General features: G+C 45.5%; 1 protein-coding gene across 1 annotated transcript in view; it reads left to right on the top strand.

Moving 5' to 3' along the window:
• LOC147117386 (uncharacterized) overlaps positions 1–23,575 on the top strand; it is a 441,284-nt gene that overhangs the window by 57,646 nt on the left and 360,063 nt on the right. Inside the window, exons 9-10 of the mRNA XM_085988353.1 lie at positions 1,584–1,628; positions 12,475–12,528. Coding sequence (XP_085844479.1) covers positions 1,584–1,628; positions 12,475–12,528 — 99 coding nt within the window. The remainder of the gene's footprint in view (positions 1–1,583; positions 1,629–12,474; positions 12,529–23,575) is intronic.

The raw sequence follows: 23,575 nt of genomic DNA, 5'->3' as shown, positions 1-23,575 counted from the left end.
ACTTACCTTGCATCTCCACGCATTCCTCTCTAGCTACATTATCGCATTCCCATCTCACTAGCCACCCCTCACACTTATCCAATCATACCAACTAACAACACTGTGGTCGGGTGCTGATGCCCTGTATCCTGTGCAGCATCTGTTGATTGCGGAGAAGGTTGGTGTTGTTGTTGGTGCTGCTGGTGTGCCTAGTACTGCTGGTGTGCCTGGTGATGCTGTTGGGGCTGATCGTGGTGGGATTCTGAGGTCCAAGGTGAGAGAGTTTCAAGGGTACCCATGCTGATGGAATAGATGGCAGGTGAAGTAGAGTTGACAGAATCAATCTGTCAATGGTGGGAGAGGTAATGAGGTCAGACTGGATGGAGACTTGTGTAAAGACTTGCAGCATCCTGAATCTGTAGTGGAAATGTAGTTTAGAGAAGCTAGTGGTTAAGGGAATATTTCTCAATCAGCTGGGAGCTTTGACTTGACATTTGAAGCTGTCAACTCATCAGCTGACCTCCTGCCTCAGCTTCACAGACAAGGTCTAGGCACTGCGGGAAACCGGTGGGCGACTTGTCAGATCCAGGAAACTGGGAAAAAACATTGATAAGTGGCTGTAAACAAGCCACTAATTATTTTAATTGCCTCCCCCACTGCTGCGTGTCGGGTCTGCTCAGCGCTGACAGACCCGATATTTGGTAAAGGCGTGGTGGCGGGTTTACAGCAGGATCCCGACCCGCTGGAGGAAAAAAACACTTTCCCACCTGACCCACCACCGATTGCACCCACTGACGCCCCGCAAAATCCAGCCCAGGGTGTCTAAAAGCTTGACGAAGAGGTGGCTTTTAAAGAGGTTCTTGATGAAGGAGAGAGAGAGATAGAGAAGTTTAAGGAGGGAATTCCAGGGAATGGGATCCAGGCAGCTGAAGACTTTACCATTAACAGTGAAGTGAAGGAAGGGGAACGCACAATAGGCAAGTGTCAGGAATGGAGAGTTGTGGGGCTGGGGGGCTGGGGGGCGGGGGAGAAGTAAGGCTTCAGGAAGTTATAGGTATTTAGACAAGGCTGTGGAGGATTTACCGATTTTAAATTTGAGGTGTTGGGGGGATGGGAAGCCAATGTAGATTAACGAGGACAGGGTGATGGGTGAGCAGGACTTCTTGTGGAATAAGACAGCAGAGTTTTCGACAAGCTGGAGTTGATGGAAAATGAAGGGTCAGAGTCTGGCTAGAAGAACATTGAAGTAATCCAGCCAGGAGGTAATCGAGCATGGCATTGCTAAAAAAATTGCATACTAATATTGTTTAATATAGTAAATAACTTGCAAACTTCAATGAACTGTAATCTACTTTTGTTTTTATAAGACTAAAATGATTTTCTCAGATAAAACTAATTTAGAAAATACTGTTTCACTTTTACATCTGTTCACAAGCAGTTCACTATTGCTTCAAGTATTGCAGGTTCACTACATTAACTGAGGTCTCAGTAATTAAAAAAATCTTTTGTTGAAATCGAATGTTTCATTATGAGTTCATCAACCTTCAGCTAGCACATTTGGCACTTGGCTATAAAACTTATTGATGTTATGATAATTTTTCTAGGGTCCTGAAGGGCCACCTGGTCCGAATGGAAAAAGAGGAGCACCGGTAAGAGAACACTGTTGATGTTATGTTAGCCTTCAGTTTTGAACCCAAAAGATCAAACTGCAAAACAAACTGTATTAGTATGTGTCTATGTAACATTGTAGTTAGAGAAATAGTTACATTCCTATTTTTAAAATGTATTTTTGTATTTTCTTTCTTATTTTCATTACTTGTTGAAAGTAATAATAAGGATTTTAGAAATTGGGATTCATCCCAAACACCATATTGAAAATAACAGACGTTTATAGCACACTGTGCTGTATTGCTGCGATATGGCACTGGCACTGTCTGCAGATCTGGAAAGAGGGAATGAACAGCCTGCATAAACTTGATGAAAATTACAAGTTGGATTAATCTCATAATTTAACTTCTTAATTTTTAGGAGTGCTCATAAATATTATTAGGTCCTGAGAGAATTTGGAAATTTGGGTATTTTGAAGGCATAAGATTCTTATAAGGAGAAGGACTGAGTTTGATAAAACAGTCAAAATCCTTTCCGCGGGGTCCAAGTCTGCATCAGCATGAATGTTCACTCTGGCTTCAAAGATCGCATCAAGCAAATACACATACCAAGCCAAATTCCACAAGGAAGGAACCAGTCTCCAATCTGCACTGAAGTCACTTACGTAGCAGAGTGGATCGCTGTCAGTTCAGAGATTGAGCCATGGGGCTATTTAGTGTTGCAGCCTGACAGCACCACCAAATTACAACCAAACATTCTTCAGGTTGAAGCCAAGCTGATTATAGTGGCCTTGCCCCAAATGGATACATTTCCATTATTAAGGGGCGAGGGAGGCATTGCAGCAATTATTGATGGCTTGGCATTAGGATGTCAGTGCAGTGGGAGGAAAGGATGCTGGCTTTCTCACCTCACTTCCATGAAAGCAAAACAGAGGAGCACCCTAGAAATCTGCTGACGTGGTTTGTATTGGGGCGCTGAAGATCAAAGAGGAAGAATGTAACTAATTTATTCTCCTCTCCCCCACCCCGACCCCACCCCAGCACGATCTTCCGGCCTTAGGACTTTCTAGCAGCAGCCAGAAGGTTCTGATGCCAGTGACCAGGAGTGTAACTGTTTCTGCCCACTGATCCCAATACAAACCCTTCCATAGGGTGGATCAGTGCTGGATGGCTCCTGGACCTTGTAAATAACTTGGGCCAGGAAGGTTGAGTGGGCCACTCCCCTCACTGGTGGAGCACACCTCTGGTACACTGCACCTGTCTGGCACCCAGTGAAAGGAAAATCGCCATTATGTACAGTCTAGCAAAGGACAGTAGCAACATCAGTAACAGGAAAGAGGAGGGAAGGAATTTGTGAATGTTAATGGAGAATTTGTCGGGTGACATCTGTAAAAATGCATTGGTATAGAAATGCGTGTGCATGACTTGAATGAGTACTGAATGTAATGGAATGGCTTTAATGTAATATGACTCCTAACAATAGTGATTGTGATGGATACTTGATTGAAATGTCAGTAAATATTAATTGCTCTCCAGCTTGAAGATCAGAAAACACAGAGTTAAGTATAATCATCATCAAATATATTATTGGCTTGGAATAGAGCTTACAAGATATGGTGAGCTTGCTACTATGAACATTCATGTGTGAGCTGTATCCCAAATCTGCATTTATGGAATGTGAAATTGGGCTTATTATTAATCCTGTCAGAATGGAAGGGTGTCTTTGAGTGCTAAATAGTAGTGAATGAAAACCTGCATGTATATTATTCTTAGTCAGTAGCTGACTTTGTGTCCTGGGATTAATATGGTGACTGCAAGGCTTGTTTTACTTTGATTGTCATTGAGCAAAGTCCCTGAGGCAATGGCAGAAGGACTGTAGAGAATCTTGAATATTAACATTTAGACTCGTGTGATCATTCTCCAGCTGAATATAAAGTAATGTGACATGGGAGGGAGACTGTGCTAAGAACACTTTGGGCAGGAACCCTTTAATTGCTTGTTTGTGTTTTTACTGGTCTAGGTTTCAGTTTCTCTGAAGGTATAGATTGAAGGAGTTGGATGATAATGCTTGAAATGCTGGGGTGGGGCAGATGTTTATATTTAATACAAGCAGCTCATCCTTATTATCACCACAAAGTACTCCACTGTTATCTAAGTATTGGATACAGGTTAAAATGGAGCTGCCTATAAATCAAATAAGTCTCGAGTATTCCCAAATTATTTTAAATTGTTTAGTTAACAAAACTTATTTTAAAGGTCTCAGCCCCACAATCTACAGTTCTGTAAGCAAATACCATCGATTCTATATTTTAAGTCTAGGGTTTGATTATATGGGGAGAGGAAATTATTATAAGTTTGAACTATGGTGGAATGTGGTATTCCTTGGGCAAACTTTACAAATCCTTGGGAGAGAAATTCCTGTTTGAATAGCCAGTAAAGTTGCCGGTGTCATCAACACCTGGAGTTAACGGCCGCTGAAAATGGCCGCAATGCTAACGGAGCATAATTCATCTGGGGGGCTGGAGATTGTTGGTGCAGCACTTAACTGCCGTGCACCGCTGTCCTGATGGCGTTGCTGGAGGTATCCGACCTGAAGTTTGTGTGCAGGTGTGAGGCATTTGAGCCTTGCACAGCCTCTGGAAACGAGGCTGTGGAGCTCGCAAGGAATTATGGGCAATGGAGAGGCCTGAGAATTAAAGGGGCCGTGCACACTGAAGCAATACAAATTAAAATGAAGTAAAACAATGCAGTTTTCAGTCCTTTCTGCCTGTTAAAAAAATTTTACATTAAAAACATTTAAAAAAAATTAACATTAAAAAGAAGTCCCAAATTCAGGTCTTAAAGCTGAATTCCCTTCCTTTCAAAAAAGGGAAAAATGCCTCATCACTAACACAAATGGTCAGCAAGCCAGGGAATGGACACCCAGGGTCTCGCACGCAGCACTCCAGCTTTGTGCAGGGGGTCAACATTGCAAGTCAGGCCCTCTAACCACAGGGGTCGGGAGGCCCTCCAGAAAGAACGATGTGGGACCAGATCACTGAGGCCGTCACTGCCACCAGTGTTGCCCCTACCACCTGGCTCCAGTGCCCAAAGAAGCTTCATGACCGCAGACCACTGGTCAAGGTCAGTGAATGCATCTTCAAACGCTGTCTCCTACAAACTGCACCACTAGCCTCACACACTACCTTTCAGCCAATGTCCCATATTCCTCCATCACCATCCCTGGGTATGTCCTGTCCCACCGGCAGGACAGACCCACCAGAGGTGGCGGCACAGTGGTATGCAGTCGGGAGGGAGTGGCCCTGCGAGTTCTCAACATTGATTCCGGACCCCATGAGTATCATGGATTCAGGTCAAGCATGGGCAAGGAAACCACCTGCTGATTACCACCTACCGCCCTCCCTCAGCTGATGAATCAGTACTCCTCCATGTTGAACACCATTTGGAAGAAGCACTGAGCATAGCAAGGACACAGAATGTACTCTGGGTGGGTATTTCAATGTCCATCACCAAGAGTGGCTCAGTAACACCACTACTGACTGAGCTGGCCGAGTCCTGAAGGACATAGCTGCCAGACTAACACTGGGGCAGGTGGTGAGAGAACCAACACGAGGGAAAAACCTACTTGACCTCATCCTCACCAATCTACCTGTCGCAGGTGCATCTGTCCATGACAGTATTGGTAGCAGTGACCACCGCACAATCCTTGTGGAGACAAAATCTCATCTTCACACTGAGGACACCCTCCATCATGTTGTGTGGCACTACCACCGTGCTAAATGGGATAGATTCATAACAGATCTAGCAGCTGTGGGCCATAGCAGATCTAGCAGCTGTGGGTCATCAGAAGCAGCAGAATTATATTCCACCACAATCTGTAAACTCATGGACCAGCATATCCCTCACTCTACCATTACCATCAAGCCAGGGGACCAAACCTTGTTCAATGAGGAGTCAAGGAGGAGCACCAGGCGTACCTAAAAATGAGGTGCCAACCTGGGGAAGCTGCAACACAGGGCTACATGCATGCTAATCAGCATGCTATAGACAGAGCTAAACAATCCCACAATCAATGGATCAGATCAAAGCTCTGCAGTCCTGTCACATCCAGTCATGGTGGACAATTAAACAACTAACGGGAGGAGGAGGCTCCTCAATGATGACGGAGCCCAGCACGCGAGTGCAAAAGACAAGGCCGAAGCATTTGCAATCATCTTCAGCCAGAAGTGCTGAGTGGATGATCCATATTGGCCTCCTCCTGAGGTCCCCGCCATCACAGAAGACAATCTTCAGCCATATCGCTTCACTCCATCAAGAAATGGCTAAGCGCACTGAATACAGCAAAGGCTATGGGCCCTGACAACATCCCAGCTGTTGTGCTGAAGACTTGTGCTCCAGAACTAGCCGCAACTCTAGTCAAGCTATTCCAGTTCAGCTACAACACTGGCATCTTCCCGACAATGTGGAAAACTGCCCAGGTATGTCCTGCCCACAAAAAGCAGGACAAATCCAAACTGGCCAATTACCACACAATCAGTCTAGTCTCAATCATCAGCAAAGTGATGGAAGGTGTTGTCAACTGTGCTATCAAGCAGCATTTACTCACCAATAACCTGCTTACTGATGCTCAGTTTGGGTTCCGCCAAGACCACTCGGCTCCAGATGTCATTACAGCCTTGGTCCAAACATGGACAAAAGAGCTAAATTCCAGAGGTGAGGTGAGAGTGACTGCCCTTGACATCAAGGCAGCATTTGACCGAGTGTGGCATGAAGGAGCCCTAGTAAAATTGAAGTCAATGGGAATCAGGGGGAAAACTCTCTCAACGGCTGGTGCCATACCTAGCACAAAGGAAGATGGTTGTGGTTGTCGGAGGTCAACCATCTCAGCCCCAGGACATCGCTGCAGGAGTTCCTCAGGGCAGTGTCCCAGGCCCAACCATCTTCAGCTGCTTCATCAATGACCATCCCTCTATCATTAGGTCAGAAATGGGGATGTTCACTGATGATTGCACAGTGTTCAGTTCCATTCACAACTCCTCAGATAATGAAGCAGACCATGCTCGAATGCAGCAAGACCTGGATGATATTCAGGCTTGGGCTGATAAGTGGCAAGTAACATTCGCGCCACACATGTGCCAGGCAATGACTATCTCCAACAAGCAAGAGTCTAATCAATGCCCCTTGACATTCAACGGCATTACCATCCCCAAATCCCCCACTATCAACATCCTGGGGGTCACCATTGACCAGAAACGTAACTGTACCAGCCACATAAATACTGTGGCTACAAGAGCAGGTCAGAGGCTAGGTATCCTGCGGCGAGTGGCTCACCTCTTGACTCCCCAAAGCCTTTCCACCATCTACAAGGCACAAGTCAGGAGTTTGATGGAATACTCTCCACTTGCCTGGATGAGTGCAGCTCCAACAACACTCAAGAAGCTTGACACCATCCAGGATAAAGCAGGTTGCTTGATTGGCACCCCCTCTACCACCTTAAATATTCACTCCCTCCACCACCGGCGTACCGTGGCTGCAGTGTGTACCATCTACAGGAAACTCTTTGGTATCCGGCACCGACGGGACCGGCGTGTAGCCGGTTTATCAAAAATTCCAGATGACTGAGAGGGTTATCTACCGAGGCTATTTTTAACAAAGAAAATAAAAAAATCAAGAAATGTGCAGTGTACAGTAATTGGGTACTCACCTACAGAATGTTGTGTTAACTGGATGGTGAAAGATGCTTGATTAAGTACAGTACTGCCAGTTGAGGGAAATCGATAACTCTTTAATTACTTAACAGTAAAACAAAACTTATAAATGTACAGTGATTGACAGTACACTTATTCCAAGCCAACTGGTTCATCAGGAATATCCATGTCAGCTGGTTCATCAGGATCATGCACTTCAACAGATTGTTCAGGCACTTCCACTGCTCCAACTCTTTTGGAAGCTTTCTTCCAGACATGTCCCGGATGTCTGCTTGTTTAGTGGACTCTTGCCTTCTTTGTAGAAAGGTGGAATGCAGAATATGGAGGTGCATAACTTCTTGGGCAGAATAGCAAGAATGGCTTTCAGCAAATTTAAGTAATGAAACAAAATCTTCTGCAGCTTTAGCCCAAGAAATCTTGTTCTCTTCAGAAATCTCATCCTCTTCAGTTTCCATCTCACTTTCCTTTTCTTTCTTTGGATTCAAAACATTCTCCATTATTTCATCATCACTTAGCATATGCACAACAGCAACTTCTCTATCTGCATCAACCCACTGCTCAATATCACATTCACTGAGGTGACGTAGAGGGTTTGCTGGGCCTACATTTTTCACCATGCCAGCCATTTCCATTACTGTACTCCTCTTGGGATGAACATTGAACCCATGAAATTCCTCCTCTGAAGAAGAACCTTCAGCAAACATTACAGAAGGCCACAATTTGTGCCAGGCTTGTCTCAAAGTGTGACCTTTCACCAAGTTCCAGGAACATGCAACATTAAAGATGGCATCTTTAAGATTGTATTCCTTCTGAAATGCGTGAACACCTGTATTGTCATCTTGGCTTATCAGTTTACGTAGGAAGTCTTTCTTGTAACGACACTTGAGATTTTGGATAACGCCCTGGTCCATGGGTTGTATGAGAGAAGTTACATTTGGTGGCAAATAAATGGTGAAAATATTTCCAGAAACCAACTCGGATTCATGCGGATGGGCTCTACAATTATCAAGCAATAAAATGCATTTGCTATCTTCAGGTTTCCCTATTCTACGGAAATGTTCCCTCACAGATGGAACAAAAATATGATGGAACCAATTCGAAAAGATTTCCTTATCCATCCAAGCATTTCTTTGAGCTTTGTACTCAACAGGTAAGTGCCGCACATTTTTAAATGCATGGGGATTTTTATACTTCCCAATGACGAGAAGTTTAACCCGGTGTGATCCAGCAGCATTCGCACATGTTAGCACGGTTACACGATCTTTATTTTTCTTGTAACCTAAAACATTAGCCTCACTAGCCCCAGCAAGCGTTGATTCTGGCAAAAACCTCCAAAATAAGCCAGTTTCATCGGCATTGTATAGCTGTGCTGGCGACAAATCATGTTGCTGCAGAATCCGATTGAAATAATCGCAGTATTCTTCTGCGGCGTCTTGATCAGCTGATTTCTTCTCCCCGGAAATATCGAGTCGTCGTATCCCGTGCCGTACCTTGAAGCACGTTAGCCATCCCTCAGAGAAAGCACACTTGTCAGTGAGCTCCATCTTTGCGTAGAAATCCTTCGCTTTTTCGATCAGCATGGGTCCGGAAATCGGAACACCCTCTGAACGCTTAAGAGAAAACCACTCATAAAGCACGGTATCCAGCTCTTCAAGCTTAGGCTTACGAAGCGTACGCCGTTTCTCTGCACACTTAGATGTCTCCGAGCTTGAATAAAACTTGAACAGCTTATCCTTCTGCGATTTGATGTCGTAGATTGTTGATGAACCGATTTTGAATTCATTCATAATGTTGATACGCTTCTCTCCCCTTTCTAGTCATTGGCATATATCGATTTTCTGTTTTAAAGTTAACACCACTCCCTTCCTTTTGCTTGGACCAACTTTTGGGATTTCCATAATGCAATCCAATGACTACCAGCAGCATGGGAGACACACAGTACTATACCCCTGTAAAATGGCGGATCAGAAGAGACTACCGGCAGCGTGGGAGAGTCAGACTCCTGATACAGGGTTTTTGAGGTGCTCCGACTTCCGATAGCGCCAAGAGGTCAAGTAGTGGCAGTTTGGAGAACTACCCCCACCGACTAACTCGGCCACCGCTGGAGACTCGGACTCGGACTCGGCAACATTGCCGGTTATTGAGGTGTTGTTTTCGGAGCGAGAATTTTGCCTGTTAATAGAGAATTCCGGATATTTAGGTGCCGTTTAAACGAGAGTTTCCTGTACAAGATGCACTGCAGCAACTCGCCAAGGCTTCTTCGGCTGCACCTCCCAAACCCGCGACCTCTACCACCTAGAAGGACAAGGGCAGCAGGCGCATGGGAACACCATCACCTCCAAGTTCCCCCCCAAGTCACACACCATCCTGACTTGGAAATATATCGCCGATCCTTCATCGTCACTGGGTCAAAATCCTGGAACTCCCTACCTAACTGTGGGAGTACCTTCACCACATGGACTGCAGTGGTTGAAGAAGGAGGTTCACCACCACCTTCTCAAGGGCAATTAGGGATGGGCAATAAATACTGGCTTTGCCAGCGACGCCCACATCCCAGGAATGAATTTTAAAAAAGCCCCGCTTTTTGTCCGTAACCCTGTAAGTTCCTCATCTTCAACTACCTGTCTATAGAAACATAGAAACATAGAAGATAGGAGCAGGAGTAGGCCATTCGGCCCCTCGAGCCTGCTCCGTCATTCAATGCAATCATGGCTGATCATCCAAATTCAGTACCCGGTCCCTGCTTTCTCCCCATACTCCTCCTTGAATATATTTAATGAATTGGCCCCTACTGCCTTCTGTGGTAGAGAATTCCACAGGTTCACCACTCTCTGGGTGAAGAAATTCCTCCTCATTTCTGTCCTAAATGGCCTAACCCTTATCCTTAGACTGTGACCCCTGGTTCTGGACTCCACGACCATCGGGAACATCCTTCCAGCATCTAGTCTGTCTAGTCCTGTTAGAATTTTATAAGTTTCGATGAGATCCCCTCTCATTCTTCTAAACTCCAGCGAGTATAAGCCCAATCGATCCAATCTCTCCTCATACGTCATTCCTGCCATCCCAGGTATCAGCCTGGTGAATCTTCGCTGAACTCCCTCCATGGCAAGAACATCCTTCCTCAGATAAGACGACCAAAACTGCACACAATACTCAAGATGTGGTCTCACCAAGGCCCTGTACAACTGCAGCAAGACATCCTTATTCCTGTACTCAAGCCCTCTCGCCACGAAGGCCAACATACCATTTGCCTTCTTAACTGCCTGCTGCACCTGCATGCTTACCTTCAGCGACTGGTGCACAAGGACACCCAGGTCTCTCTGCACTTCCCCTTTTCCCAATCTATTGCCATTCAGATAATAATCTGCCTTCCTGTTTTTGGTACCAAAGTGGGTAACCTCACATTTATCCACATTATATTGCATCTGCCATGCTTCTGCCCAATCACCCAACCTGTCCAAATCATCCTGGAGTTTCTCGGCATCCTCCTCACAGCACACACGGCCACCCAGCTTTGTGTCGTCTGCAAATTTGGAGATATTACATCTAGTTCCCTTGTCTAGATCATTAATATATATTGTGAATAGCTGGGGTCCAAGGACCGATCCCTGTGGTACCCCACTAGTCACTGCCTGCCACTCGGAAAAAGACCTGTTTATTCCAACTCTTTGCTTTCTGTCTGCCAACCAGTTCTCTATCCAAGTCAGTACCTTGCCCCCAATCCCATGTGCCTTAACTTTACACACTAATCTCTTATGCGAGACCTTATCGAAAGCCTTCTGAAAGTCCAAATACACCACATCCACTGGTTCTCCCTTATCTATTTTACCAGTTACATCCTCAAAAAATTCCAGTAGATTAGTCAAGCACGATTTACCTTTTGTAAATCCATGTTGACTTTGTCCGATCCTGTCACTGTTTTCCAAGTGCTCTGCTATTATATCTTTTATAATGGACTCTAGCATTTTCCCCACTACCGATGTCAGGCTTACCGGTCTGTAATTCAACCAACTCCCTTTTAAAATTATTTATCGAATCAGCTTCCACCAACTTTTCAGTTAGAGCGTTCTAGATCGTGACAACTCTCTGAGTGAAAAAATTTCTCCTCGTCTCCCCTCTAAATCTTTTATTAATGATTTTGAATCTATGACATCTAGTTATTGACCCACTCACCAGAGGGAATATTTTTTCCCTACTTACTCTATCAAAACCTCTCATCAACTTGAAACATCTATTAGGTCACCTTTTAACCTTCTCTGTTCAAATAGAACGGTCCTAACTTTTCCAACCTCTCCTCATAACTGAAGTCCTTTATCCCTGGAGATCAGAGGCCTCAGGAGGGGGAGGGATAAATCAGGGGCCTCAGGGGAGATCAGAAGCATCATGATGGAGCAGACCGGAGGCCTGATGGGGGAGATCGGAAGAGTTGTGGGGGAAATCGGAAGGGCCGGTGGGGGTTGTTCGATCGTGGGAGATGGGTGAAGCAGGTAAACTGGATCCAGCAGGTAAGTGGAAATGCACTTATCTCCTGGATTCAGTTGGCCTCGCCTCCCTTTAGCCGTTAGGTCTCTCAGGGCCTAGAAAATCGGCTGGCCAAGTGGTTAAATATAATATTTAAATGGCCAACCCGCCTCCAGGGAGCGAGTTGGTTGCCCAGATCCCCATCCTGCTTCCGTTAAAATCGGAGTCAGGATTCAGATTTTTAACATTTTTACACCTGACCCAAACTTGCCAGTTTTGGGGGGTTAAAGTTCCCCCTAGTGTATCTTTGAATTTGTCAGTAACTCCCAGATTTGGTTGACTCAGAGCTTTAAAATGAGTAATTGTACCATTCTGTTGAACTCAACATTATTGCAGTTACAGTCTGATAACAATGTAAGAATATAACATACATGATGAAAGCACTTAGCTACCTAATATACTACTATATGCAAATATATTTTATATAGTACAACTTTTACCAATTGCACTGAGTGATCATTCACAATACCATAACAAAACCATTTTGTAAAAATCTCAATATTCCTGAATCCATTAAAATGAATCCATGTATATGTAAATACTTAGAATAGGACATTGGCCAAAAACTGGAACAAAAGACAGATCTTAAATAAATTGTCCTTATTATTACAATGAATTAAGGAAAATTGAAATGATGGTTTAATTGTTCTTTTTAATAGGGACCAGCAGGACCGACAGGCGAGCAAGGCCCTGATGGAGTCCAAGGCCCAAAGGTAGGAGAATTCCATGGCCTATGGGGTCGGCTGATTATTTTCTATTTAAGAAGTGTTTATTTTTGTCTCCACTAAAAATACATAAAACCTAAAAATAAAAAGGCATCATAATATTCTACATTTAACAGGCTCAGTCAAAAAACGGTCAGTGAAGATCTGTATTTAACAAGAACACAAAGAGCAAAATAAGTTTTGTGCAGTGTGCATCTGATTCTGTTTCTTAAATTTACCATTTGGTAAGTGTTTCCCCATCACTGACAGCAACCAGAAGTGACAAGGTGGCTGAAACCCCATTTTTGGGTCTTGCTGGAGCAGTACTTGATTAGATGCAGTGATACGGTTTGAACCGATGACACGTGCTGTAATGTTTAAAATTGGCAGGAATGCCCTTGTAAAGTGAAGAGCTCTATGATTTTGTTTTAATTGATTTTACAAATGTCGCACACCAAGAGGGTAATTTTGACTTTGTGTGATAAAGTAAAACGGGCAATAGCGAATCGGCTAATTTTATTTCCTAATTTTTATTTCTATTGATTTCAATGGAAGTAAAAAATCAGGAGAGATGTAAAACAGGCTGCCAAGTCCCTATCACCGTGTTTACACCATTGCATAGTCAAAATTACCCCCTCAGAGTGCTACTATTGAAGTATGCTGGAGTTTTAGTAGTAAATGACTACTTAATATAGCTTTTTATGAAGGAATGTTCATATAAGATGGCTGAGAAATAGGTTGTTGATGTATGTCTGCACAATCATTCTGAATCATTCAGTTCAAGGAGTTGAGCTTACAAATACTGAAATGTTAAGAATTGACCACATATTGAAGCACCCACCTGCCCTCACTGTGATTCTTATTTGGAATAATTGTAAGTCGTGGCAAGTCTGCAGAGAACACATCTAAGTGAATAGAAGACTAAGTGTTGACCAATTTAAAAAACGGATTCCTCGCTCTCCTGCATTTCCCATCTGCAACATATATATGGGCACAAGTACAGAAAGTCAGTTATCTACTTCAAGGAGTGCACAGTGCTGACAGGAGGGCAGTCAGTAGCCTTTAATATGTACTCATATGTCATTGAAATGGAGAAAATGATTCCGCATTGTTTTTATTTACTAATCTGATCCTCTCCCGTATGATTGACCGGCTTGAGGGCTGTTTGTTGGAAGACCAGGCAACCTTTGGTTTGCAGTTTTGTTTTCTTTAATTTGAGATACTCAGAGTAGGTCCAAGGACAAAAACAACACGACTTGAACATAGCAGGTTGGAGACTGTCAGCTTTTCATTTCTCAAGATCTGCTTTGTGGCACTTCATGAGCATATCTGTGAATTCAACAAAACTTTCCCGACTGAAGAGTAAGTGCTGCCAGGACAACCTCAACAGACAAATACAACAAACAGTGCGCTGAAATATTGTAAATGTATAACACTTCATTTTAACAGACGCATGACAAAACAGCAAGAAGAGACTTGTGTATTTACTTTACCTTAGAGTTGAAAGCAGGCTGCCTCTCCTCCTTTAGGTCACTGGCCTACCCATCATTTCACAGCAGAGCACATATGTATCTGTTATTACAATAGCAAAATACTGCAGATGCTGGAAATCCGAAATAACAACAGAAAATGCTGGAAAAACTCAGCAGGCCAGGCAACATCCGTGGAGAGAAAATAGAGTCAACGTTTCGGGCCAAACCCTTTGTCAAGACTGAAAAAGTACAGGAAATGAAATAGATTAAAAGGCCAGGCTGGGAGAGAACAAAAGAGAAGTGAAGAGACACTAAGAGGTATTCAAAACGAGACGAGATGGTGATAGGACTAGTGGAGACAAAAGACAGCTCTAGATTAGGTGTGAAATGCGCTGGCAGAATGGGAGACAGCTGCCATGTGGGAGAGAGAAAAAAAAAGGGGGGGGGAAAGGGCCAAAACAAAGGTGTGGATAAAAAATAAGTAAAAATGTAATGGGGGCCGAGGTTATGATCTGAAATTGTTGAACTCGATATTGAGTCCGTGATGGGCCTTCAATAACCACAAAACTAGAAGTTATAGACTTAAACAAGTTGGCTTTTAATCACTAAGATCAGAGCTAACATCTCAACACGCTGACTGGTTCACAGGAATGAGTCATACAGATCCAGGGATCTTTATGTAAGAGAAGTCAGGGGCGGAGCCAAGAGCTAAGACCTGGAACCTCCCAGGTTAGTCGGGAAAGAGGAAGTGAAACTATACACAGTGGGGGAGGGTAATATATATGAGTGCAAAACGAATACAGGATCAAGACAAACAGATTTCATTACATTCACCCCTTCTATAGATTTAGTCCATCGGGGTGATGTTTCTTAAAAGTTGGTATAAGTGAGTCTGTCAGGAGGTTTTGCAGTTCTCAGTGATCGGCGCAAAGCCGGTTGGGGTGCCTCTAGGGGAATGGATTCTGGTTCCTCCGCTGTCCAGGCCTCCGCAGTGTCTTCCAGGTTATCTGCAGTGTCCTCCAGGTTAAAGTTGGGTATTGATACCTCTGGGCGTCCTGTCTCTTTGTAGTGTAGGTCTTCATCGGGTAGTCTCCCATCGTTCTCTCCGCTCCCCGAGGGAGCGAGGTCTTTTATGGAAACAGTGTCCTCTCGCCCGTCAGAGTATTCGATATAGGCGTACTGAGGGTTTGCATGGAGGAGCTGTACCTTTTCCACAAGGGGGTCCGTTTTATGGCCTCTCACGTGCTTCCGCAATAGTACTGTCCCCGGAGACGTCAGCCACGCGGGTAGAGATATGCCCGAGGTGGATTTCCGGGGGAAAACGAACATCTTTTCGTGAGGGGTAGCATTAGTGGCAGTACATAACAGAGACCTTATGGAGTGGAGCACGTCTGGGAGGACTTCCTGCCAGCGGGAGGTCGGAAGGCCTTTTGACTTTAAGGCTAATGTGACAGCCTTCCAAACAGTAGCATTCTCCCTTTCCACTTGCCCATTACCCCGGGGGTTGTAGCTAATGGTTCTGCTAGTGGCTATCCCCTTCGAGAGCAAGAACTGGCGCAGCTCGTCACTCATGAATGACGTCCCCCTATTGCTGTGTATGTAGTTCGGCATGCCAAACATGCAGAATAGATTACAGAGACACTTGATGACCATGGCACTGGTCATGTCTGGGCAGGGAATGGCGAAGGGGAAGCGGGAATATTCATCAATGATATTGAGGAAGTATACGCTACGGTCGGCAGAGGGAAGGGGTCCCTTGAAGTCCAGACTTAGGCGCTCGAATGGCCGTGTGGCTTTGATAAGGCGTGCACGGTCAGGCCTGTAGAAACGAGGCTTGCATTCCGCACAGATGCGGCAGGCTCTGGTCATTGCCCTGACCTCCTCGATGGAGTGGGGCAGATTGCGGGACTTTATAAAATGGTATAGTCGGGTGACCCCTGGGTGACAGAGGTCGTTGTGGAGACCCTGTAATTTGTCCGTATGAATGCTGGCACACATTCCCCGTGATAGGGCGTCTGGGGGTTCATTAAGGGCTCCCGGCCTGTTCATAATATCATAGTTGAACGTGGATAGTTCGATCCTCCACCTGAGTATTTTGTCATTCTTGATTTTCCCCCTTTGTTTGTTATTAAACATGAAAGCCACCGACCGCTGGTCGGTGAGCAGGGTGAAACGTTTGCCGGCTAGGTAGTGTCTCCAGTGCCGCACTGCCTCCACTATAGCCTGTGCCTCCTTCTCGACAGAAGAGTGCCTGATTTCAGGTCCCTGAAGGGTTCGGGAGAAGAAGGCCACAGGTCTCCCAGCCTGATTGAGGGTCGCAGCTAAGGCAAAGTCTGATGCATCGCTTTTGACTTGAAAGGGAATGCATTCGTCCACTGCACACACTGCAGCCCTTTCAATGTCCTGTTTAATACTGGTGAAAGCCTCCCGAGCTTCAGCTGATAGTGGGAAGGACGTCGATTTAATGAGGGGTCAGGCCTTATCAGAGTAATTGGGCACCCATTGGGCATAATACGAAAAAAATCCCAGGCACCTTTTTAAAGCTTTGGGATTGTGTGGCAGGGGCAGTTCCTTTAGGGGGCGTAATCGGTCAGGGTCCGGTCCAATTACCCCATCTTCCACCACACAGCCGAGGATACAGAGACGGGTTGTGTTGAAGGCACATTTGTCTTCGTTGTAGGTTAGATTCAGCTTTAGGGCAGTTTTTAAAAATCTCGCAAGATTTAGATCGTGGTCTTGCTGGTTGTGCCCGCAGATAGTGACATTGTCCAGATAGGGGTAGGTAGCTTGTAGTTTATTCTCGTCAACCATGCGGTCCATCTCACGTTGGAAGACCGAGACCCCATTTGTTACCCCGAAGGGCACTCTGAGAAAATGGTAGAGGCGCCCATTCGCCTCGAAGGCGGTGTATGGGCGATCCTCCGTTCTAATGGGGAGCTGGTGATACGCGGATTTGAGGTTGATAGTCGAGAAGACTCGGTATTGCGCAATCTGGTTGACCATTTCTGATATGCGGGGTAAAGGGTAGGCGTCCAGCTGGGTATAAATATTAACAGTCTGGCTGTAGTCAATTACCATCCGTTTCTTTTCGCTATTTTTAACTATGACTACTTGGGCACGCCACGGGCTGGTACTGCATTCAATAATGCCTTCCCGCAGGAGTCTGTCCACTTCCGCCTTGATAAAGTGTCTGTCTTCCAGACTGTACCATCTACTTTTGGTCGCTATGGGCCTACAGTTCGGAGCGAGATTAGCGAATAAAGAGGGCGGGCTGATTTTTAAGGTTGATAGGCCACAGACTGTGAGTGGCGGATGGGACCCGCCATATGCTAGCGTGACACTTTCGTGGTGGCACTGGAAGTCCAGGCCCAAGATTACATTAACACAGAGTTCTGGCATCACGAGGAGTTTAAAATCCTTGTAGTCCGTGCCTTTTACAGTCAGTGTTACCACACAGTAGCCCAAAATGTCCGAAGTGTGGGGCTTAGCAGCCATAGCAATTCTGCTCCGTGTAGGGGTTACCGTTAATGAGTGCCGCCGTACCAGGCTAGCGTGGATAAAACTCTCGGTACTCCCACAGTCAATTAAACATTTCGTTAAATTCCCGTTTACCTGTATGTCCATCATGGATTTTGTCAACGGGTGTGGCCTGGATTGATCCACCGTGATCGAAGCCACTGTTGGGCCCTGGGCGGCCGTTGAGTCGGGAAAAGATGGCGGGTCCCAAGATGGCAGTCCGCACAGCACGCACGAGGCGGTGACGGAGTTGGAAATCGGATTCCCCCTGCAGACTTTGCTAAAATGCCCCTTTTTCTTACATTTGAAGCATGTAGCGTCCTTCGCTGGGCATCGTTGTCTGGGGTGCTTGGCCTGGCCGCAGAAGTAGCATTTCAGGCCTCGAGACATTGCCGCTGTAGTAGGACTCCTGGGTGAACTTCTGTGTGGGGACTCCGGCGGCGTAGATCTGGTCTGAGACCTGGATGGGGAAGATGGCTGATTCCAAGGTGGCGGCCCCCTCGGCGCGCACGAGGCGGTGAGGGCCGTATGGCCGGAAGCATAAGAGTCAGAGTTTCTCTGGGCCACGTCCAGCGATCGCGCAGTGGCCACTGCCTTTTTTAAGTCCAGGACCTCCTTCTCCAGCAGTCTCTGCCGGATATAATTCAATTTGAGGCCCGTGATGAAGGAATCGCGGACCAATTCGTCAGAGTACGCGTTGGCCGTCACGGCCTTGCAGTTGCAGTCCCGGACCAGGTCCTTTAGGCCCTGTAAGAAGTCGTCCATTGATTCCTCTGGTTGCTGCCTGTGTGTAGCCAGCAGATGTCTGGCGTACACTTCGTTTACCGGCCTCTGGTATTGGGCCTTCAGGATAGTGATGGCCTCCATGTAAGAGGTGGCGTCCCGGATGAACGAATAAATCCGATGACTTACGCGAGTAGTCAGTAGACTCAGTTTATCTACCTTGCTAGCGGATGAGGCCCCCGCGAAGAGTTCGAAGCATTTGAGCCAGTGTCCAAATTGATTTGATGCTTCAGCAGAATGTGGATCCAAGTCCAGACGCTCTGGTTTTAGGAGTCGATCCATCCTAGTATTCTTTAGTGATTAAAATTGATGGGCCTTCAATAACCACAAAACTAGAAGTTATAGACTTAAACAAGTTGGCTTTTAATCACTAAGATCAGAGCTAACATCTCAACACGCCGACTGGTTTACAGGAATGAGTCATACAGATCCTGGGATCTTTATGTAAGAGAAGTCAGTGGCGGAGCCAAGAGCCAAGACCTGGAACCTCCCAGGTTAGTCGGGAAAGAGGAAGTGAAACTATACACAGTGGGGGAGGGTAATATACATGAGTGCAAAACGAATACAGGATCAAGACAAACAGATTTCATTACAGTCCGGAAGGCTGTAAAGTGCCTAATCGGAAGATGAGGTGCTGTTCCTCGAGCTTACGCTGAGCTTCCGTGGAACAATGCAAGAGCCCGAGTACAGTGAGGTCTGAGTGGGAATGGGGTGGTGAATTAAAATGACAGGTGACCGGAAGCTCGGGGCCATCCTTACGGACTGAATGGAGGTGCTCTGCAAAGCGGTCACCCAATCTGCGTTTGGTCTCCCCAATGTAGAGGAGACCACATCGTGAGCAGCGAATACAGTATACTAAATTGCAAGAAGTACAAGTAAATCACTGTTTCACCTGGAAGGGGTGTTTGGGGCCCTGGATAGTGGGAAGGGCGGAGGTATAAGGGCAGATGTTGCATCTCCTGCGCTTGCACGGGAAGGTGCTGGGCAAAGGGGAAGGGGTGCTGGGGGTGATAGAGGAGTTGACTAGAGTGTCTCGGAGGGAGCGGTCCCTACGGAATGCTGAAAGGGGAGGGGAGGGGAAGATGCGTTTGGTGGTGGGATCACTTTGGAGGTGGCGGAAATGGCGGAGGATGATCCGTTGAATGTGGAGGCTGGTGGGGTGAAAGGTGAGGACAAGGGGAACCCTATCGTGGTTCCGGGAGGGAGGGGCAGGGGTGAGGGCAGAAGTGCGGGAGATAGAACGGACACGGTCGAGGGCCATGTCAACCATGGTAGAGGGGAATCCTCAGTTGAGGAAAAAGGAAGACATGTTGGAAGCACTGGTGTGGAAGGTGGCATTGTTGGAGCAGATGTGGCGGACACGGAGAAACTGGGAGAATGGAATAGAGTCCTTACTGGAGGCGGGGTGGGAGGAAGTGCAGTCCAGGTAGCTGCAGGAGTCAGTGGGCTTGTAGTGAATGTTGGTCAATAACCTATCCCCAGAGATGGAGACGGAGAAGTCGAGGAAGGGAAGGGAGGAGTCGGAGATGGACCATGTGAAGGTGAGGGAAGGGTGGAAATTGGAGGCAAAGTGAATGAAATTGTCTAGTTCAGGGCGAGAGCCCGGGTATCTGTTATTGTCTAGTTAACAAGTCAGTTTAATTAATGCTATTTATTACCATCCTAAAAATATGTTTTGAGAGGTTGCTATTAATTCAATATTTAAATGATTTCTATCAAGATTACCAGGATATTTAGTGACAATGGTTCTAACAGAACACTGGCCTTTGTAACTGTAATACGTTAATTACAAATGAAAATTAATATCATTAATTCAACATGTTTTTTTCAAATTCATTGATGGGATGTGGGCGTCGCTGGCTAGGCCTGCATTTAGTGCCCATCCCTAATTGCCCTTGAGAAGATGGTGGTGAGCCGCCTTCTTGAACTGCTGCAGTCCATATGGTGTAGGTACACCCACAATGCTGTTAGGAAGGGAGTTCCAGGACTTTGGCCCAGCGACAGTGAAGGAACGGCGATACAGGTCCAAGTCAGGATGATGTGTGGCTTGGAGGGGAACTTGTAGGTGGTGATGTTCCCATGCGTCTGCTGCCCTTGTCCTTCTAAGCGGTAGAGGTCGCGGGTTTGGAAGGTGCTGTTGAAGGAGCTTTGGCGAGTTGCTGCAGTGCATCTTGTAGATGGTACACACAGCAGCCACAGTGCGCCGGTGGTGGAGGGAGTGAATGTTGAAGGTAGATGGAGTGCCAATCAAGCGGGCTGCTTTATCCTGAATGGTTTCGAGCTTCTTGAGTGTTGTTGGAGCTGCACTCATCCAGGCAAGTGGAGAGTATTCCATCACACTCCTGACTTGTGCCTTGTAGATGGTGGAAAGGCTTTGGGGAGTCAGGAGGTGAGACACTCGCCGCAGAACTCCCAGCCTCTGGCCTGCTCTTGTAGCCACAGTATTTATATGGCTGGTCCAGTTCAGTTTCTGATCAATGGTAATCCCCAGGATGTTGATAGTGGGGGATTCAGCGATGGTAATGCCATTGAATGTCAAGGGGAGATGGTTAGAGTCTCAGTTGTTGGAGATGGTCATTGCCTGGCACTTGTGTGGTGCGAATGTTACTTGCCACTTGTCAGCCCAAGTCTGAATGTTGTCTAGGTCTTGCTGCATATGGACACGGACTGCGTCAGTATCTGACGAGTCTCGAATAAACTTTAGTGAAAACTTTAGTGAAAACAAACTAACATTAAGCAATAGAGCAGGGAGTTATCTTCTCTTTGACTGCTCCTACAGGGGATTTTAAACAATCTGACTCCAATCAATCACCTCCGAGTGCACTGCACTACAGTTTATTTTTCCAGTTCATTATGACGTTTTGGAGTGAGACTGCCAATTTAATGGAATTTTGTGCCAAATTATGGGCAGTTTTGTGGTGTTGTGCTCACTAGGACCTGGGTTGGGAAATTTCAAACTTACTTCAAGTAGAACTTTTACAGCCAGTAGATACTTTCAACCCAATAATTTGGGATGGATTTAATCCCAGGGGAAAGGACTATTGGCCCGGATTTTGCGGGCCGATGATGGTGTACACTTTGTAAGCCTTGTAAAAGGCCCCGCAAGTTCCGGGTTTCTGCATGCACTGCGCGTGCACGAAAACCCGGGGCTTGCGATCTACCTATCTTGACAGATCCTCCGAACCAAAGAAAAATCACTTTCACTGGTATTTGCCCAGCAAATGCCCATGAAATCCTTACGCCTGGTAAAAGCAGGCATAGGGCCTGCTTTCACCAGTGTAAGGGTAATATAAATGTTAAATTAAAAATTTTAGAATAAAAAATCATCCACAAACATTTAAAATTAGTTTATGTAAATTTTGGCCTGGATTAAAATAATTAAATTTTTTCCCGAAAAGTTTAATCTTTTTTGTAAATGCATCATTAAAGGGACTTTTAATTAAATGTGAAAATGAGAACATTTATTTTTATTAGAATTGTGTAAATTCTTTAATTATTTGGGGATTCCATTGCTTGTCATTAGGGGATTCCCTTCGTAAATGATTGCGATGGAATCCTCCCTTCTGATTGGAGGACCAGGCCCACGTGATTCTGGGGACGCTTCCGAGCCGCCTGCGTCCCTCGGATCCGTGGGTCTTTACACAGGCGTACGCCTGGAGGCCCAGGACCTGGGAGCCAGCAGGTAGGTTCGTATTTTTTTCTGGGTCGGAGGCGTCCTGGGTACGCCTCTGACCGTAAATTCCAGCCCAATGTGTGCCCCAGCCCAGGAACAGTTTTAGTAAAAAAATACACAGTTTTATCAGAATTTCCTGGAAATACTCTAATCAATATTACATGCGCAAAGACCTTGAGGCTAAAATTGTGTGGACCTTCTGGCATTCTCCTGCCAAAACTCCAGTGGACGTGTGGTGGAATGGCCCAGATTTTGGCCAGGACCTAGATCTGATGAGCAACATGGGGCAGGCAGATTTGCCTGCAGTGGCACGTGAGACTGCCAGACGAATGTAAATTAGTTGCCCTCGCACTGACCTCACATAATGCAGTGGGCCAATGCTGGAGGGCACTGGCAGGCAAAATCCTGGTGCTAGGATGGTGGCCTGCAGATTTTCAGGGCCTTTGTATTGCTAGGTGAATATCAACTTTAAACTGCTGTATTTATCCATCTCTAAAGTATGTAAGTACCTTATTAACTTGTTCTCCTGAGATGGAGAGCTTTCCTGTGCTGTCTTAAGGTATATGTTCAGTTCAGAACAATGAAATGGGAGCAGTTATCTCTTGGACTCTTGTTTAACTAGGAACTGAGTAAAGCCCTCAGCAACTTCATTCACTGAGATAAAGGTGATTTTCATTACCAGTCCCAGAACTAAATCAGACCTCAGATCCTGGGAGATTGCTGTAAATCGTTGTCTGCAAAATAAAGAACAAAAATCATTTTTTTTTAAACTGCTTACATTTCACATGATAGGACTACCAATTAAATAAGTAGAATTTTTCTTCCTCTGGTGAGGGTGGGAGAGTGGGGAAGGGGGGTAGGTGGAGGAGAATTTGAAACAATAGTAATATTATTTCACAAAAATAGTTTTTATAGCATCCGGGCATACATTGTCTTGCCAAAAACACGTTAAATAAAATATGCTTGTGTTTGACATGATGGAGTGACTGAATGAATTGACTAGATTTCTTCCTTTCTTGTGGGAACTGAAATGATAGCAATTTAATTGTGTAAAAGAACAGTGTATTCAACTGTATAACTTCCAGACATTTATGAGCTTATGTCAAATATTTTAATGCCTCAATGGGTGACATTCAGCAATATGCTGAGATTTTATGTTGGTATACAAAATGGGTAATGGCATTTTTCTTATTGCCGAGGGACTGCCTAAGAAGAAGAAGAATAGCATTTGCTTTAGATGCAATGAAAAAAGTTCTTGAATAGCCATATTGAAATGGCCCAAAGGGATTCATAAGACAGGCTTTACCACAAAGCAGGTTTTGAAGTACACTTCCATGGATCCCACATTTCATGCGTGAACATTGACTGCAATTGTTGGCAGATTATTTGACTGTGAGGGCATCACAATAGAATTTAACCTGACTCTTACCCAATGTTCACAGGGGCCACTGGATAAGTACTCAGAGTGGGAATCATGGATCATTTTTCTTTTCTCATTTCTAACCTGGGGCACTGAGGTCAATTATGGTAATCCAACTGCTGCCCTGACTAACTCAATACAGACCAAGAATGAAGCTGCGATCTTCTGCTCTATGTGGCCTAATACTGCAGC

This window comes from Somniosus microcephalus, chromosome 5 (genome assembly GCF_052327205.1).
Source record: "Somniosus microcephalus isolate GS21.2 chromosome 5, FLI_Smic_1.0, whole genome shotgun sequence".
Classification (NCBI taxonomy): Eukaryota; Metazoa; Chordata; class Chondrichthyes; order Squaliformes; family Somniosidae; genus Somniosus; species Somniosus microcephalus.
The sequence above is the reverse complement of the archived record's forward strand: the minus strand, read 5'-3'. Positions and strand labels throughout refer to the sequence as shown.